Here is a 17,271-nt window from a genome sequence, read left to right as displayed (position 1 = left end):
AACCTGACACCTAATTCGCATCAAAGTTCAATTTTACAACACCAAAGTTAATTTTTACAACGTCAAAGTTAATCTTGACAAAGTCAATATTTCCCTATATATACAACAAGGAGCACTGACGATGGCCTTATTTGCAGCATGAATTCGAAAAATAAGTTTATTTTGAATTTTAATAAACTAAACGTTCACCAAAAAACTTTAGTAAGAAAAATCGAAAAAACGAACTACAAACATATTAACGCCAAACATTCGGTAGAATTTATAGAATATTGTAAAAATTATGGTCTATTACCAACATATATATATATATATATATATATATATATATATATATATATATATATATATATATATAGTTATTCTTAAAATTAGTTAGAAGAAACTGCATACTCGTTCTTTGATGTGTTCAGTCTGAAGATTGTTGCGGGCCCTCTCTTGTTCCTCATACAAGCCACGCAATGTTTCAGGTACAAGAGATGGAGAGAACTGAAATTTCATTCAAGAATTTATTTTTAGTTACTCCACAAACATGCCAATTAAATAATAACTCATCAAATTTAAACCAAATTGGAATTATGAATAAAAAGTTTGAATAATTTTCAAATTCAAATCAACATATAGGATAATATAAAATAAAAGTATTTATCCCTAAATGGAAAAACAATAATATTAATTTAAATTGTTTTGAAGCAGATTTTCTTTCATCAATAGAAAGGAGGCAAGTTTAGGTTAAATGCCACAAAGAATGATGAACATTCAATGTGAGAAACAAAATGAATAAGATATATGAGTGGTCCTTACAATGGTGAGTGCTTCTTCCTTAACAAGCAACGATGCATTTTGTGACAGTTTGTAATTGCCCTTCATCATGAGGTAGTCAAAAAACTTGGGGGGCGGTTTTGGGGACATTGTGCTCAGTCGAACCCTCTTCTCCTCCGTCTGATCGATTTATTAATTGAATAAATGATTGGTTAAGTGATTAATTGATTTTATGAGATTTTAGTGAATTAGCAAAAAAATAGTGCTTTAATAATATAATTGCAAAATTTGTTTAGCTCACTATTTGAAATGAAGGTTTGGTTTTCTAATAAAAAAAATAATAAAATATACAAATGGATAGAATGGGAGAAAAATTAACTCAAGATTAATGACTCATTGTGCCTATCTAATAAATACTAGAGAGCTTGATTGATTAACAGCCATCTGTTCAGAACAATTAATAATAAAAAGAATAGTAAATCAACGAACAATGTGCTAAAAATAATAGAAACAAATATAATTTCATCATCATAAAAAAAATCATCTGGGTATTTGGAGAGAACAATTTTGAACCAGCATTCAACTCAAATGTTGTTTTTAAGATGTCAAACACGAAGGTTAAACTAAAAAATATGTACTACAAAAACTAACAAAGAAACATAATAGTACACAAACAAACATAGCTGAACAGACATGACATGGCTAATGAAGAAGTGATGGATGAGTGTAACAAATGCCAAAGTAATTGTAACCATGTGCAGTGAACTAGAATTACTTGTGTCAGCTGTAAGATTCCCATCCACATGTTTATCATTAAAGGTACCACATTTAGCATTGGAACACGTTTCACATTTGAACACGCACACATTAGCTGCACACATTAACGGGTCCAAAATATATAAAAACATTCCATCACAAACCAAACTAAATAAAATGCATCTAAAAACTAAATTGACAAGTTTTAACAAAATCTATAAACCTCAACTTAGAAGATTTATTAAAACTTCAAGAAATACAACTTTTCTTTTCTAATGCCTCCTAATTTTAATCAATTTATCAGATTGAATAATTATTACCAAGCTTCAGTTCTTGAGAGAAAAAAAAACATGGACATGAATGAACAGAATGAATCAATGAATCAATGAATGAATAAATAAATAAATAAATGTCAGCTGACAGAGTACCTACCATTCCTCTAAGTTGCTATGTAAACATTTATACACTAGTGGCAGAACAAATATTTGCCCCATTCAATACATATAAACTGACTGTTGGAGATTAAAACAAGGTCTGTGCTGTGCTGTGCTTGTTAGTAGTAAATATTTTTCCTATCACCTCATTTGCAAACATTTCTCAATAAAACTTTAAAATAAAGTTTAATTAAGAAAAATTTGAACCAAAAAATTATCAACAGGGTGGAAATAAGAAAAGAAGCAGCTTATCAACAAGTTAATCAACAACAGTATGTGCACCAGAACATGAGATAGAAATGGAAGAGAAATGAAAGATGGAATCAACAAAAACATCAACAACACAATATTCTGCATGGAAAGTACTAGTAGGTACAAATATTTTTTAGTAAACGTAAGCAAATAAACAAAATATAACCAAATAATATTTGGAACTGGCATACTAGTATTTTACTCCTCCATATTAACATGACAGCACAAAATAATTGTACATGTTTAAAATTGTGTGCACACATACACACATGTTTTTGCACACATGTAAGTGAAACAATGAGTACCTCTTCAGAATATAATATTTATTATTAACATTATTCTCAGCTATGTTTATGTTTTTGCCTTATATTTCCAAAAACACTCAATGATGGAATGCTGAACAAACAAACAAACATGTTTACACACTGCACTTATCTATATTTTATACAACTAAATTTTTCAACATTGCTCATTTTAAGAAACAAACCAGAAGATAAAATTTTAAATTCATCCTTCACATAATTCATTTTCAAACAATTGTGGAGAAAAATCTTTAAAAAACTGTACAAGATGTTGCTGTTATTGATGATGATAATGATGATGATGATGATGTTAATGATGATGATGATAATGATGAAAAGGAAAGTGAGATGCAATAGCAATGTAAATTTCGATGAAATCAGTTGTGCAAACAAAATAAAAACACAAATTGTAATGTTTAATATTTTGAAGATACACAAAGCAACAGATATCTAAATCAGCAATATCTTGTTCTATTCAAGATGCATAACAACCAATTGATAAAAAAAGATATATATATATATATATATATATATATAAAATCAAAGATGCATACAAACATACGTACATAGTAAAATAATTATTCACTTGAAAAACACAATATAGATAAATAAGATAAATAATAAATAAATAAAAAGATAAATAGACAAACAGATAAAGATAGATATAGGTAGAGGTAGGTAGGTAGGTAGAGGTAGGTAGGTAGGTAGGTAGATAGATGGTAGGTAGGTAGGTGGTAGGTAGGTGGTAGGTAGGTAGGTAGGTAGGTAGGTAGGTAGGTAGGTAGGTAGGTAGGTAGATAGATAGATAGATAGATAGATAGATAGATAGATAGATAGATAGATAGATAGATAGATAGATAGATAGATAGATAGATAGATAGATAGATAGATAGATAGATAGACAATTAGATAGACAATTAGATAGACAATTAGATAGACATAGAGATAGACATAGAGATAGATGAAGAATGGTAAAAAGATAGATAGAAATAAGGAGTAAATCTAGCATGAGGAAGTAGGACAGAAATTAATTAACACAACAAACATCCCTGTGGAAAAGAGGAAATGAGCATCTTTGATGATAAAATTATGATGATAATGTGAGTAGAATGATAATGATAATCATGATTGTGAAGGAATGCAATTATTTTCTGCTCTATATCATCAAAAACAATAACAACGTTACAAAAAGAATTATAGAAAAACTTATAGAAAAATGATGAAGAAGATCATTATAAAGATGAATGTTATTATCATTATTTAGACATAGTTAGAAAGCCCTTATCATCACAACCCTCATTTGTACTGATGACAAAACAACTCATTTGAAAGACTAAAGGTATAATAGTTAGAAGAATGGAGAGTTTTAACCAAATGGCAAAATATTTATTTAAACCAAAGAGAATAAATAATGAAAGAAAAACACAACAAAAAAAAATTTAATGCCGAAATAATAATGCTTCCTACCTTTTTCTTAAAATTGAGATAAATCTCGTAAGGATTAGGCGGCTTCTTTAACATGGCAGAATGTGCAGCTACGGAGCCGAGAGATGACAACGGTATGGCATAAGCTGGAGAATTGCTCTCCCTCGAGGAATGAAGGTCATGGTTCAATTTGTGACCTTTAACCTTATGTTTCCTTCCTGTTGTTTGCACGACTTCATCTTCCTCAAATTTGTTAATTTGGTTATCCGGCACAGCTGCTGCTGAAGATGATGTAGACAGCGTTAACGTAAGTAAAGATGCCTGTGCAGCTGATGATGCAAAAGATGTTGAAGATGTTGATTGAATGGCAGATGTCGACAACGTAATTGTTGTCTCACATTTAGAACCTGGTAGAATTGTAAATCAATAAACATTTAAAAAAATTATCAATTAAGCTTATTTAAATTAATAAATATTGAGTTCACGAATTCATTATTAAATATAACGATAATTAAGCAAATTATAATATTTATATTTCTAAAACAGACAGACATGTATTTGAATTTATTCACAAATTCATTCATTAATAAATTTATTCACAATTTAATCATGGTGTTGCTGTTTCTGGTTGTGACTGCTGAGATGATTTAAATGACTCCCTTGCATACAATAACACCATATAGAAAACCCATTAAACTTTAATGATTAAAGCTATTATCATTAGCCTAATAACTCTTAGATAACAAAAACCTACCTGTAATCCACATGTATAAAATCATACTCATACTCAGCAGTTTGCTGAAGGTTAAATTGGATTTTTAAAAAAATATATAGAAAACATAATAGTCTGCTGACAATGAATCAAATTTATCATGCAAATTTAAGTAAAAACTTTTTACAAACTTTTTACTTTTTACATATTTTTATAACAATATTATTATACAAAATTATGTCATGTGCAATGTAACTATAATAACTAGACAGCACAGTTCTATAACTAAAAGTACTGATAAATAAGAAAAAGAGACACAAACAAAAACAAAAATAGCACATGAATAAAAACAAATGTTAACTAAAAATACAAACACACACAACAGAGCTCTGTGAAATGTTTAAAATGTACTTGACAAGAGATGCCTACCAATAAATTACAACTTGGTACAAGTCCCAATATGAAGGATAAAATGAAGATTTAAGCAAAGAACATTAAAACTATGACATGATATGATGATATGAATGAAATAAAGTTCAAAGTCTAAAGAAACATTTTTGATGCTGATTAGGTAAGTGAAACAAGCTATATGAAACAAAAAAAGTTGTATACAACAATTGTACTTGAAAAACTGTACACAAAATGTGTACAGCACTGTTGCCAAAATGCACAAATAAATGTTTGCTGCATTGAAGGATAATATTTCTTAGATATTCCATTGACCCGGTGAATGTTATTTTCTATTTGAGTGTTGCTCATTGTAGCATATAATTAATAATGAAATAGTCTAATTTCTAATTATAAATAGAGTTTGAATTTAATATTTACATACTTGATAAGAAATACAGTTCAATAAAGTTGCGAGTTGAATTTAAAATGAAGAACATTTTCATATTAGATGATTGCCATCCTTTCTGAATGACTTGAAGTTACTTGGATGCATAAAGTTGATAACTGCAACCAGATCTCAGGTCATTAACATTGGTCAAGTTTAGTTCATTTTGCATGGTACACTTATTACTTACACTATACAGATAATGTTACACGATTCTAAACAAACAATGTTGAAATTATGAATGTCAGTAGGCTGTCACCTCAATATGAACAATAATAAACATAAATGTATATGCTGTATCATATAAAACTAAATTAACATCATCAAATGAATTCCATGAAAAATTGCTTCAAACAAAATCTAAACAAAGATCAGATTATCCACACAAGAACTTTTTTTAAAATTTAATTAAATGAAAAGGCAGGAACAAAATGGATGCTCCCAATTCATTCATTGTTACTTACTTCATTGTTCTACAAAGTTTTTTGTGAAATCCTTTGTTTTATTAACTTTATTATCTGTTAGTATTGTTCATATATTAAGAATACCTATACTCGCCCTCAAATGCACCCGCGCACATTTTCAGTTCGCTATAGGTCTGATGTCCTTCTTCAGTCTCCATGAACAATTAATTATTCATCAAATTTTACAGCTGTTGCATTTTTATAGTTTAGTAATAATTCTCATTCATTTTTTAAAGATGTTATTATTTTGATTATTTTTAATTTTTTTATTTAATGGGTTTGCATAATATTTTAGCAGCATATATACAATAAAACATTTATGAACATCTAGTTGTACACTCTCCAAAAAAATAAAACATCTAAAATGAAACACATGAAAATGAAGATAGGACCCAGCATAAATTTTAAAAGACATTGAAATTATCTTTGCCGGCCATTTAATGCAACAAACCTAGCTGTGTTTTATTCCCATGTCATGATGCACATATACACCCAGTTATTTAATAAAGTTTAATTTGAAATGAAATTTATTTTCCTAGTTCCAAGAACTCTATTTAAATTTTTGTTTACTGAAGCATGTACAAATATCATCACATAATTCTTCTTCGGGTTTAATGAAATAAATTCTATGTTTTAACAACATCCATCTTACTTTTTTCTAGTGTAATTTCTATTAGCCAAATTTAGAGTTAAAAGGAGAAAAAAAGCAACCTGAAGAATCATTGTGAGAGTTTCTTCGTTCTCTGCTTTGACCTCTGTGTTGCTTGCTTGCCGTTGTTGACCTTGTCACTCTTCGCTCTGTTGAATGTTTTGTTGCTTGAGTAGTTACAACATCGTCATAAACGTGTTGATGTTGCTTGATAGACGTTGTTGTTGTTGTTGTTACTGATAGTGTGGATGATGTTGCTGTTATAGATGCTGTTGCTGACCGGCTGCTTGATGATTCAATTGGAGAAGAAAATTTTTTATCTGAAGTTGATATTGTTGAAGTAATAGTAGTTGTGCTGGAGGTAAGAGATGTAGCAGTGGAAAGAATGTTTTTTGCTTGCTCCACATTGCTACTTGTTGTGGTTGCTCCTAATGTAGATGTTGATAACGCAATTGACGTAGTAGATGCCGATGAGGCTTTGGAAGCAACGTTGGTTTCTATATCAGAATCTTTTCCTGATGTCTAAATAATTATTTAACGTTAAAATTGTAATAACTCCAATGTTTTCTGTAGGTACGTTTCAATAAAATGTTATGAGATCTCAAAAAATAAAAGCAAAAATATAATCTAGAGTTAAAAAAAATTGAAAACTAAAAACACAAAATAATTAAAAATAAAATCAAATCCTCTTTTAAATACCCTTAAAAATAATTTTTAATGGAAGATAAAAACGAAGAAAAAAGAAAAAAATGATTACATTATTAAATTCTTTGAATATGGTATAAAGAAGAGTTTAAGATAAGAATATTTTATTGCAAAAGAATTTGTAAGAAGCAGATGGCATTGAATAGATTGATAAAAAACATAATTATAACCATCATATTAATCCTCATTCTCATTATTGTCGCTACTCATCTTCAAAGTATAAAAGTGATGCATATGAATGAGTCTGGTACATATAAAACAAATTGCTAGCCATTATCCTGAAGCCATAAATATACATATGAATGAGATTATAAACCTAATCAAGCGGGTAGAGACTGCTTGCACATACTGCATTATCCAAGTACTATAAAAGTGTACTGTATGATTACAAAAAAAGAAAGTACACTTCAGAGATATCACACCAATGTTTCAAGATATAAACATCAGCTAATTTAAATTGGCTATGCCTTTACAAAATGCCAACACACAATTTTTCAATTCAATGTTTCTCATTCTCACCATTGTTTAAGAATGCCAAGATCAGCAGATTATTTTACTGTCATGTTTAGAACAGCCAATACACCTGGCTTCTAATTTTGGCCAGTTTACATATATATATATATATATATATATATATATATATATATACTTGTACCTCCCCATCTAAGAGCCATCATAAACCTACAACATTTCAAGTCAAAATTCCGTGCTTTTTTATTGACACTGGATCTCGACTCCACCACCTAATACTATATTAAGAATACGTTAGAACAAATGATGCGGATGAATGGTCTTTATGAATGGTTAAACATTTATGTGTTTATATATGTACTGAGCGAACATTTACATAGTTATATGTCTATATATGTATGACACGAACATTTACTTATTTATCTTCAATTATCTTTCTGCTTCAGTTATTTTCCTTATTTTATTTCATTAACTATTCATGTATCTACCTGCGGTGGCCACCACAAGACAAACAGTCTTATTCGGTCTCCGGATATTCAACTTCATAACTTTTATTCATTTATTTGATATGTTGTTGATTATGAATAAAACTTTGAAATGAATGAAATGAAATATATATATATATTTATATTATAATTATTACTACTACTATTATTATCATTATATGTAAAGTTTATATATAGTCCAGCCCATTTACGTGGGTCTATATATATATATCTGTGTTTCAATAATTACAAACGACATTCTGATAAAAATGTAAAAGAGTTGATTACTTAATAATTATGATTCCATTTTTGGTTTTTTAGGATTTGTAATATGAATGTGAGTTTACATGCACTAAAATATTTAAAATATGCTCTCATTTTTACAATTGTCACTGGTAATCTTTACAAGAAAACCATATTTTCTTTTCGATTTCCAGATAATTTCTTTTCATTGACATCATTTCTTTGATTTCTTTGTTTTGATTTGATGAAATAAAAATTGTCAAATGTCAAATTCAAGTCCTCAAGAACACTAAACTTTTCGTTCCTCATAGACTGGACTGATATATATATATATATATATATATATATATATATATATATATATATATATATATATATATACACACATTTACACACGCGCGTTTTCGTATAAACACCTACATAGGGAAGCTAGAAAATGATGATAAATGAGACTAATAAATGAGTATAATTAATGAAGTATAATGGCACAAGATAAGATAACGTCAAGAATGTAGCCATTTATACATCTTTTACTAGATGCACTACCTGTAAGATAATGATGTGGATAATTACTACTAAAACACTGAAATCTTTTTAAATAAGTTAATTTATTCATGAGATTATGCCCTTTTTCTTTTCCAGTGGTTTTTTAAAATACAAAAAACTTGAAAAAGTTTTGTTTAATTCAATAAAGATTATAAAAATATTCAATTCAAAATCTACATAAAGCACATTTTAGCGTTAACCAAACAAAATAAAAAAGTATCAAGGAGCAAACCTTAAAAAGGTGCTTTGTCTTCCTCTTCTTTGTTGGTACACACTCCACATTTGAAATCATAGGTGCAGCATTGTAAACATTCTTGCTGTTGTTGTCATTGTTGCTGCAACTTGTTACGTTGATTACAGTATTATTTATTATATTGTTGTGGTTTTTATTGTTGGTGTGAAAGCTGTGGACATTATCATTGGTGTTGCAGACGTTAGAAACATTTTCACATTTAGTAGCGTTGTTGAATATATTGTGGTCGTTTTTACTATTGATAATGTTATATGTTGATTGAAAACTGTTAATGCTTCCAGAATGTTTTTGAATATCAACTGCGCAAATTTTATCTTTTAAAATCGATGTAGAAGAAATTTTTGTTGCAGTCAACGTCGTTGAAATGACGTCACTGCACGATGTCATCTTCGTTGAGACAGCAGAAGGAATTGTTGCAGTAGACATGGATGCAGCAACAAATGTTGCAGGAAGGGATATTTCCATTGTATGTGCATAACCTGTAACATACGGCATGCTCATTTTTTGCTGAGGAATGACGATCTGTGGCTTCTCTATTGTAACATCACCAGACTTTTGAGGTAGAACGATTTTGAGGGGAGGAACTCTTGGACAGGAGGATGACATTGAATATTCTGCAGAACATTCAACACTTTCACCAGTCTGTGAACAACTGGTGGTGGTGGTTACTGGACTGTTCATTCTGGGAGTTGTGCATGCATCTAAAAGTTTGCTGTTAAGATCTGCAGCTATCAGTTGCTGCTGCTGCTGCAACTTTTGCCTTTGTTGCATCGTCAAAGTATCAAGGGCTGTTGTTATGTCAGACGGTTGTATGATGCACTGACTAAAATTATTCCCATTGCCATTATTAATACTGCTACATATTTTATTACAATTTTGACTATTTGTACAGTAGTTATTGCTAGCAATGTTCATAAGATTACTATTTGGATACATGCTGTTGATGATGAAACTATTGTTACAACTGCTACTGTTACTAGTTTTGATGCAACTTGTTGGGAGGTTGTTTGTGCTGTTGGCGATTGTAGCATTACTACTGCAGGACGAGATGAAAGAATTAGTGGAGATAACGCATGCTGATTGCAGATTATCTTTTATGTCAAATTTCAGTGGTAATGCGTTTCTTAGAATTGATGATGACAATGGAATAAATGAAGAGGACGATAAAGATAACGAAGATGAAGATGGTGCTGCTGGTAATGATAACGACGAGGAAAATGATGTTAATGGTGCTGGAGATAACGGGAAAGAAGAAAAATTCAACTTTTTATCTGACAGATAATCACTACTTGAATTGTTAATATTGTTGTTAAAGTTATGGTTCATAGGGAGAGAAGAATTTTTTGTGATAACTTTGCTTTCTGATTTGTTGTCGTCTACGATAAGGAGAGTGTGAGGAGGCGGACCGGACTGGTGTTTAGTGGCATCTAGTGAAATGTTGTTACCGTTGTTCTGTAAATGTATGGGAATATTATTAGAGGCGCTTTGATTCATGGTGTAGCTGCAACTGCTATTAATGATAATGTTGTTATTTTTGGGAGGTGAATTATTTTTTGAAGAAGATGCATGCCAGGGACTGAAAAGTTGAACTTTATCATCATGCCGAGAGTGTTGAGGCTGTTGGGCTTGTTGCGTTGACTGTTGTTGATATTGTAGATACTGTTGATTTTGTGTCTGCTGTAATGAATGATGTTCCTGTAGATGTGGCGGTTGCTGCTGTTTGACTTCGGCTGACTTCGCCATTTGCATTTGCAAAAATGGTATTACCTGCTCATATGAGGCTGCCAAAAGTTTCGTATCAACTGGTAAATTTTGTAAAATATTGGACTGTTGTAGCAAAAGTTCAAAAGATAAATTCGTCAGATTGGCATTGTTGAAATGGTTGAATGTTTCAATTTTATTTGGACTGAATGCTTTTGAACTACTTGATTCACGTGAAGTTGATGTATTTGGCAGTTTATTTGCTGGAGAAAATCCTTTCCAAAGTGCAGCCTGTTGCGCCAGAAGACCAGGATGCAGTGCAAGCGATGCCAAAGAATAAGAAAGGTTGGCATTTAATGTTGAGATTGAAGTGGTAGATGGCGGAGATGTTAAAGTGTTTACTGAACTGCTGTTTATGATACTATTTAATGATAAAGGTAGTTGCACTGAAGTGTTTGGTAAAGGATAACCAAAGTTGAGGTTGGGCCAAGCCGATTGTGCAAGATGAGCATTGAGAATTGGGTTAATGTTATTTTTGCTGTTAGTAGTGTAGCCAGAAGGTGTAGCGGGTCTGAAAAGATTGTTGGATGAGATATTTGAAGATAACATGTGAGAAATATTCGTTAGGCCAGTAGCACTACCAGATACCAATGGAGTGTTTTTCATCTTGCTTGCTTCTTCACTTCTTCTGATATCATCATCATCTTCTGCATCGCTTATATCTTCAAACTGGGGCATGAAAGATTTGGTTGTATTAGACTGAGTTGATGTTATTGGTGTTGTGGTTGAGGATAATGAATTTGTTGCAGTTAATGAAGTTGATGATACCATTGAAGAGGATGATTGTACAGGTGTCATAGCTGAATCCGATTTAACGACATTATTTATTGATTGTGATGTAGGAGGAGTAGGCAGAGGAGTACATGTGTATGTGTCTGTTTCAAGTTTCTGATCATTGCCTCTTACAATTTTATCTGCCACAAACCCATTCACTGGTTTCCAGCCATTAGGGTAATTCAATATACTATTCTTCATCAGCTGGTCTTGAATAAATTCATTTGTTTGCTGAAGTTGTGTGTGATGCTGGAATTGTTGAAAATGTTGTTGATTTTTTTGCTGTTGTTGTTGGATAATCCCTGAAACATGAGACTGATGGTTTTCAGAATTACACCCCGGACTAATGTTGTAATTCCATGCTTGTTGCTGCGAATGATGTTGTTGCTGTTGTTGGTGCATCAAATGTTGTTGATCAGTTTGTTTCTGAGGAGTTTTTTGAGAAAATTGCTGGTGATGCTGTTTTTGTAAATGTTGTTTATGTTGTTGTTGCTGGTTGTTCGTCAGAGCAGCTGAAGAATAAATATCAGATTGAGTTTTTTCATTATACCTCTGCTGCTTTTTACGATGATTTTTGTTATTTTCAACGTTATTTTTGTTATTGATGACTGGATAAGGAGTGCATCCATTTAATATTGGAGGATCTAAACTGTAGTGATGTAACTTGTCAGCTTTATGTGATTGTTGTAAAGATTGATGGTTGTGCAATGATGGTGGTGTAGAAGACAATGTTGAGGATGATGAAGAATGGAGCTTAATAGGGGTTACCAATTCTGTTGCCATTGTTAGAGCCGGAGGAGGTGTCATTGAACAATCTGTGTGATTGTGTTGAGTATGTTTAAAAATAGAGCAATGTAACAATATCAATATTATAATAAATGTAGAAAGATCAAATTTATCATTCTTACAAAAAAATCAAAAAATTTTCTTTAGCTTCTTATGACAATCACACATGAATCATTTAACAAAATTATGAAACAATTTTTATCGTTAAATAATAAAAAAACTGTCCCAAAGAAGTTAATTTTTTTGAATAAAATTTACGAATCCCGTAATAATAACAAAAACATTAATCAGTTGTAAAACGTAAAATCGATGATAGACTAAGGTGCATCAACTCTAAATGATCTTTTCGATGACATCCGTGGTGAAAGGCTTCCTATTAAAAAAGACGAAACGTAGAAGGACCAAAGATACTTAGATCTGAAGTTGTGGCGCTCTTTATAAAATGAAATCAAATAAAGCGCCAGGTCCAGATGGGATAATTATTAAAGAAATGAAGTGAAATCATCATGAGAAGGCTAGTAGACATACGTGGAATATCCATTGGAGGTGTAAATATAAACGATGATGCAACTCTTATAGTGGATTCAATGGAAAAACTGCAAACAATTGTTTCCAAACTGGTTTTTGAAAGTGACAGGAAAGGCTTGCAAATTGAAATCAACGAAACGGAGTGCATGGTTATCAGTAAAAGCAAAACCACCCAGATCTGCTCCATAATCATTAATGGTAAATAAGTGAAACAAGTGAACAGCTTCAATTATTTCAGAAGTCTGATTACCTCAGGATGTAAATATGAAGTGGATATCAAACAAAAAATAGATATGGCGAAAGATGAGATGCATATTCTAAAATGAAAAACATCCTCACCAACAGTGAAATCAGAATATCAACAAAATTAATACTGTTAAGGTGTTCCATTTTTCCTGTGCTCACTTACGGTTCTGAGTCCTGGACAATTTCTAAAGAAATGGAAAAAAATTAATGATGCTGAGATGAGGTTTTTGAGAAAAATTTTGAAAATTAGTTGGACCTCTCATACCTCAATTGAGGATGTATTAAAACATTCCAGTTTTGAAAAGAGGAAATTACTACAGATAATCCGATGGGGGCAGTTAAAAGATTTTGGTCACATCATGTGGAAAGAAAGAATGGAGAATCTAACAACTACTGGAAAGATTGTAGAAAGAAGAGATAACATTCATGAAGTCCTCGTGTCACTTGTTGAATATCACCAAATTTCAACGGATACAAAGAGTTAAAGATCGGGTTTTGTGGAGGTTGATGGTCGCCAATGTCCTGAAAGGATAAAGCACAAGAAAGAAGAATCCTGAATGTGTTCAATAGTCAAATAGTTCATTTTATAATTAAAGATAATTCCCTAAAAACTAAAATGTGTATTCACGTGTAATCACAATTTGCAATTTAATTTGTGATCCATTGAAAGAGGAGTGAGTCTGCTGCAGCTAACAACTAAAATAATGTCACATGATGAAATAACATTATCAAAGGTTCACTGCACTTTCTTTTAATAACAACAGCAATAATAAGAACAATAGTAATAATAATGATTTCAAAAATAAGCTGCCAGATCATTATTATTTCAGGATGTAGCCTAAATTAATTGGCAACTGAAAGTAATCATTATTACAAATATCCTCAATTCAACCATTTTTATAGTATACTTTTAATAATTTGTCTGTGAGAAAAAATTAGCCCACAAGTTGATAGCTAGCTAGTGCCAAAACAAGTCTCTAAGAAACTGACATAAATCTATTTAATAAGAACAAAAACAATGATGACAATGACTCATCTTTTGTAACTGAGATAGACAAATTTTAAGCCAAGTCATCACAAAAACACAAACCAATTTTAAGCTTTGTTCGATCTTCGTCTTCATAATTTGAAGTTAGACTTTCAGGTGTTGCAGGTGATCTCATATTGATCCTATTATTATTATTGTTGTTGTTGTTATGGTTGCTGTGATTGGTGGCGGTGCTGCTAGTTGTGGTGGCAGTTGTAGAGTTGGAGTTGTTACTATTCGTAACATATCCATTTTTTAATAACATAACAACGTCGTCCCCATTAGCAACATCAATGGCAGACTCGCCCTTAAGATTTTTAAAGAAAGGGTTTGCTCCATGTTTAAGCAGCAACTCGACAACCTGTGAATGTATTCAAAACGTATTCAGCATTAATGTAATGAATGCAATGATAAGCGTTATGTTCTGATGAATGTTAATAAATTCATATTAAAAACTGGAAAACTAATAAAAACTAACCTTCAATCACAGCACATTCAAAAGTCTAAACATTTAACAGGACAAAAAGCAATGAGCAAACAATTGAGCAAACGAACAAACCTGAAAGTGTCCATTACAGGCTGCATCATGCAATGGAAGGTCGTTATCCAGACCTAGGATATTAACATGGGCACCAGCTTCAAGAAGACTCCGAGCAACTTGCATAAAACCATGACTGCATGCCTCATGCAAGGGACTCCAACCTAAGTCCAGATGTTAAGTTATATGGTTATGGATAGTTATTAGACCATCAATCAATCAATTGAGAGAATAAATATTGATCATCTATAACAAATTCGGGGAAAAACACACATTTAACAACTTATAAGTCATAATGCACCAAAAAAACAAAAATAATAAATATAATAGAACAATATTAACTTTGAAATTAAGCCCACAATGCTAGGTAAATCATGAATGCTATTGTAAATAAAAGTTTTTAGACATCTAGGGAAAAGAATGCATGTATGTATTTGAGTAGATCAGATTGCATACCTAATTTATCTATATAGCTGTAAGCATGTTTATATGCACAGACCAACATATAGGTCTGTGTACACACATTAGATTATTCAGGCATAAAAACTCATGCACACCCAACACACACACACCAGCACAAAACGACATGATTTGAAGATCAGGTATGGTAAAAGCTGAATGAGTCATTCATGAAAAAATGTATGTGTGTGTTCCATATATTTAATGAGTTCATTATTGCAACTTGTAGACTATTCAAAATTTTTTAACTTTCAGAATAGCTTTAAAATATCAATCTAAACTAATAACTTTACCTGATAACACATTGAAATATTATTTCAAAAAATAAAATCACGAGAATGAAGTGGTGTTTAATGAGAATTGGCTAAAAATATAGCAATGTTGATATCACTGAACTTTAGATTTCAAAATTTAAACAAATCATCCCCTATTTAATGAAGCTCTACAATGTTGCAATAGTTGTAATGGTCATTGAATTTTTAAATAAAACTGTCATTTATTATTTATAACATGGGTGGGCAAACTACGGCCCGTGAGGTGTTGGACGTGATTTAAAAAAAAAGATTGTCAGCCCATAAAAAGATTGTAACAGTTACACATGAGTCAGCCCATTATGAACCAAAAAACTCTAAAAAGGGTCGTCACTCTCAAAAAACGAGATATTTATATATCTATGCTTCCAACATTTTAATAAACAAAATTAAGAGAAAAAACGGATTTTGCAGTCCTATAAATAAAAATGAGAATAAGATCCCAATAAATGAACAAAAACTTTAAAAAATACCATGTTAACTAACCAGCATAATCCTTAATGTTGAGGTCGACACCAGCCTTGATGAGCTTATCAGCCATTTGTGCATCGCCTTTGATGGCTGCAATGTGAAGTGGCGTCTCACCTCGTTTGTTGCGTTTCAGAGCCTTCGCATCAGATGATGGCCTCTTCTTGCTGCTATTGTGACCAGATAGGAAAGGAGAATTCGGTGTTCCACAGTTGTTTGTGGCAGGATCTGTGTTCATAATCATTTAAATTAGTTTCCTACCCGAATTGTTTCCTAAAGAAATTGTTTCATTAAATTTGTATATTTAGTCCTTTTATTCTTGTAGGCTTATTGAACTGCAGCGGTAACAGCGGTTAACAGTGTATCAGAACTACATTCAATTAAATGATCAATCAATCCATGTGATAAAAAGTATAACAGAAAAAATTAAAAACTAATGTAGAACTCTGAAAATTTATAAAAATACGACTAACAAATATTTTCATACAATAATAAAATATGTATAAACATTTATAAAGGATAGTCATATTTAATAGTTTGGTTTGTTTCTTTCATTAGCTTTGTATATTAATTAACTGATAAATAATCATACCCAAATGTTTATAGATAGCTTGAATACACATATACACACACTCACACACAAGCCAGCACACACATACACACAGTCAAAAGTCTGTATACACATTGTATGAACATGAACAAATTTGCACTGAAATAAGAATAAATGGGCCAAACAGTTGAATATTAGTTAGTTCCTACTTACATTAAATATTAATAAACATGTTGAATAAATAAGTAAATACCATTAACATAATTGAATAACATACTTACTTATTAATATATTTTTAAGGAAATAAGTTTTAAGTCAAAAAATTTCGAGCAACATATTGTGAAATAAAAATAGAAATTCATAAAATATGCATACATATGAACGACAAAGGACATTACAAAGAAACTGTACCAGAGCATATTAAATTCATTTCTGAGAAAGCAATTTCCTTGAAATGCCAAGAAAGATGAATGATGATAATGAGAACGAAACACTTTCATAATCACATCAATGCCTGCTGCTCCAACATCAC

General features: G+C 31.1%; 3 protein-coding genes across 3 annotated transcripts in view; all 3 read right to left on the bottom strand.

Moving 5' to 3' along the window:
- Positions 1–6,097, bottom strand: part of HELRODRAFT_169540 (hypothetical protein) — a gene marked incomplete at both ends in the record, with an annotated part of 7,293 nt that extends 1,196 nt beyond the window's left edge. Inside the window, 5 exons of the mRNA XM_009015334.1 lie at positions 391–486; positions 802–939; positions 3,971–4,335; positions 4,683–4,726; positions 6,024–6,097. Of these exons, the coding sequence (XP_009013582.1) occupies positions 391–486; positions 802–939; positions 3,971–4,335; positions 4,683–4,726; positions 6,024–6,097 (717 nt within the window). The remainder of the gene's footprint in view (positions 1–390; positions 487–801; positions 940–3,970; positions 4,336–4,682; positions 4,727–6,023) is intronic.
- Positions 6,098–6,658: 561 nt separating this feature from the next.
- On the bottom strand, positions 6,659–12,609 carry HELRODRAFT_169539 (hypothetical protein; the record flags this gene model as incomplete). Its single annotated transcript, XM_009015333.1, has 3 exons — positions 6,659–6,737; positions 6,869–7,110; positions 9,271–12,609. The coding sequence occupies 3 exons, from the start codon at positions 12,607–12,609 to the stop codon at positions 6,659–6,661; spliced, it is 3,660 nt and encodes a 1,219-aa protein (XP_009013581.1).
- Positions 12,610–14,447: 1,838 nt separating this feature from the next.
- On the bottom strand, positions 14,448–16,427 carry HELRODRAFT_169538 (hypothetical protein; the record flags this gene model as incomplete). The annotated part of the gene is made up of 4 exons (XM_009015332.1): positions 14,448–14,774; positions 14,973–15,115; positions 15,524–15,565; positions 16,208–16,427. The coding sequence occupies 4 exons, from the start codon at positions 16,425–16,427 to the stop codon at positions 14,448–14,450; spliced, it is 732 nt and encodes a 243-aa protein (XP_009013580.1).
- Between the last annotated feature and the right edge of the window lie 844 nt (positions 16,428–17,271).

This window comes from Helobdella robusta (assembly GCF_000326865.2).
Source record: "Helobdella robusta unplaced genomic scaffold HELROscaffold_15, whole genome shotgun sequence".
Lineage (NCBI taxonomy): Eukaryota > Metazoa > Annelida > Clitellata > Rhynchobdellida > Glossiphoniidae > Helobdella > Helobdella robusta.
The sequence above is the reverse complement of the archived record's forward strand: the minus strand, read 5'-3'. Positions and strand labels throughout refer to the sequence as shown.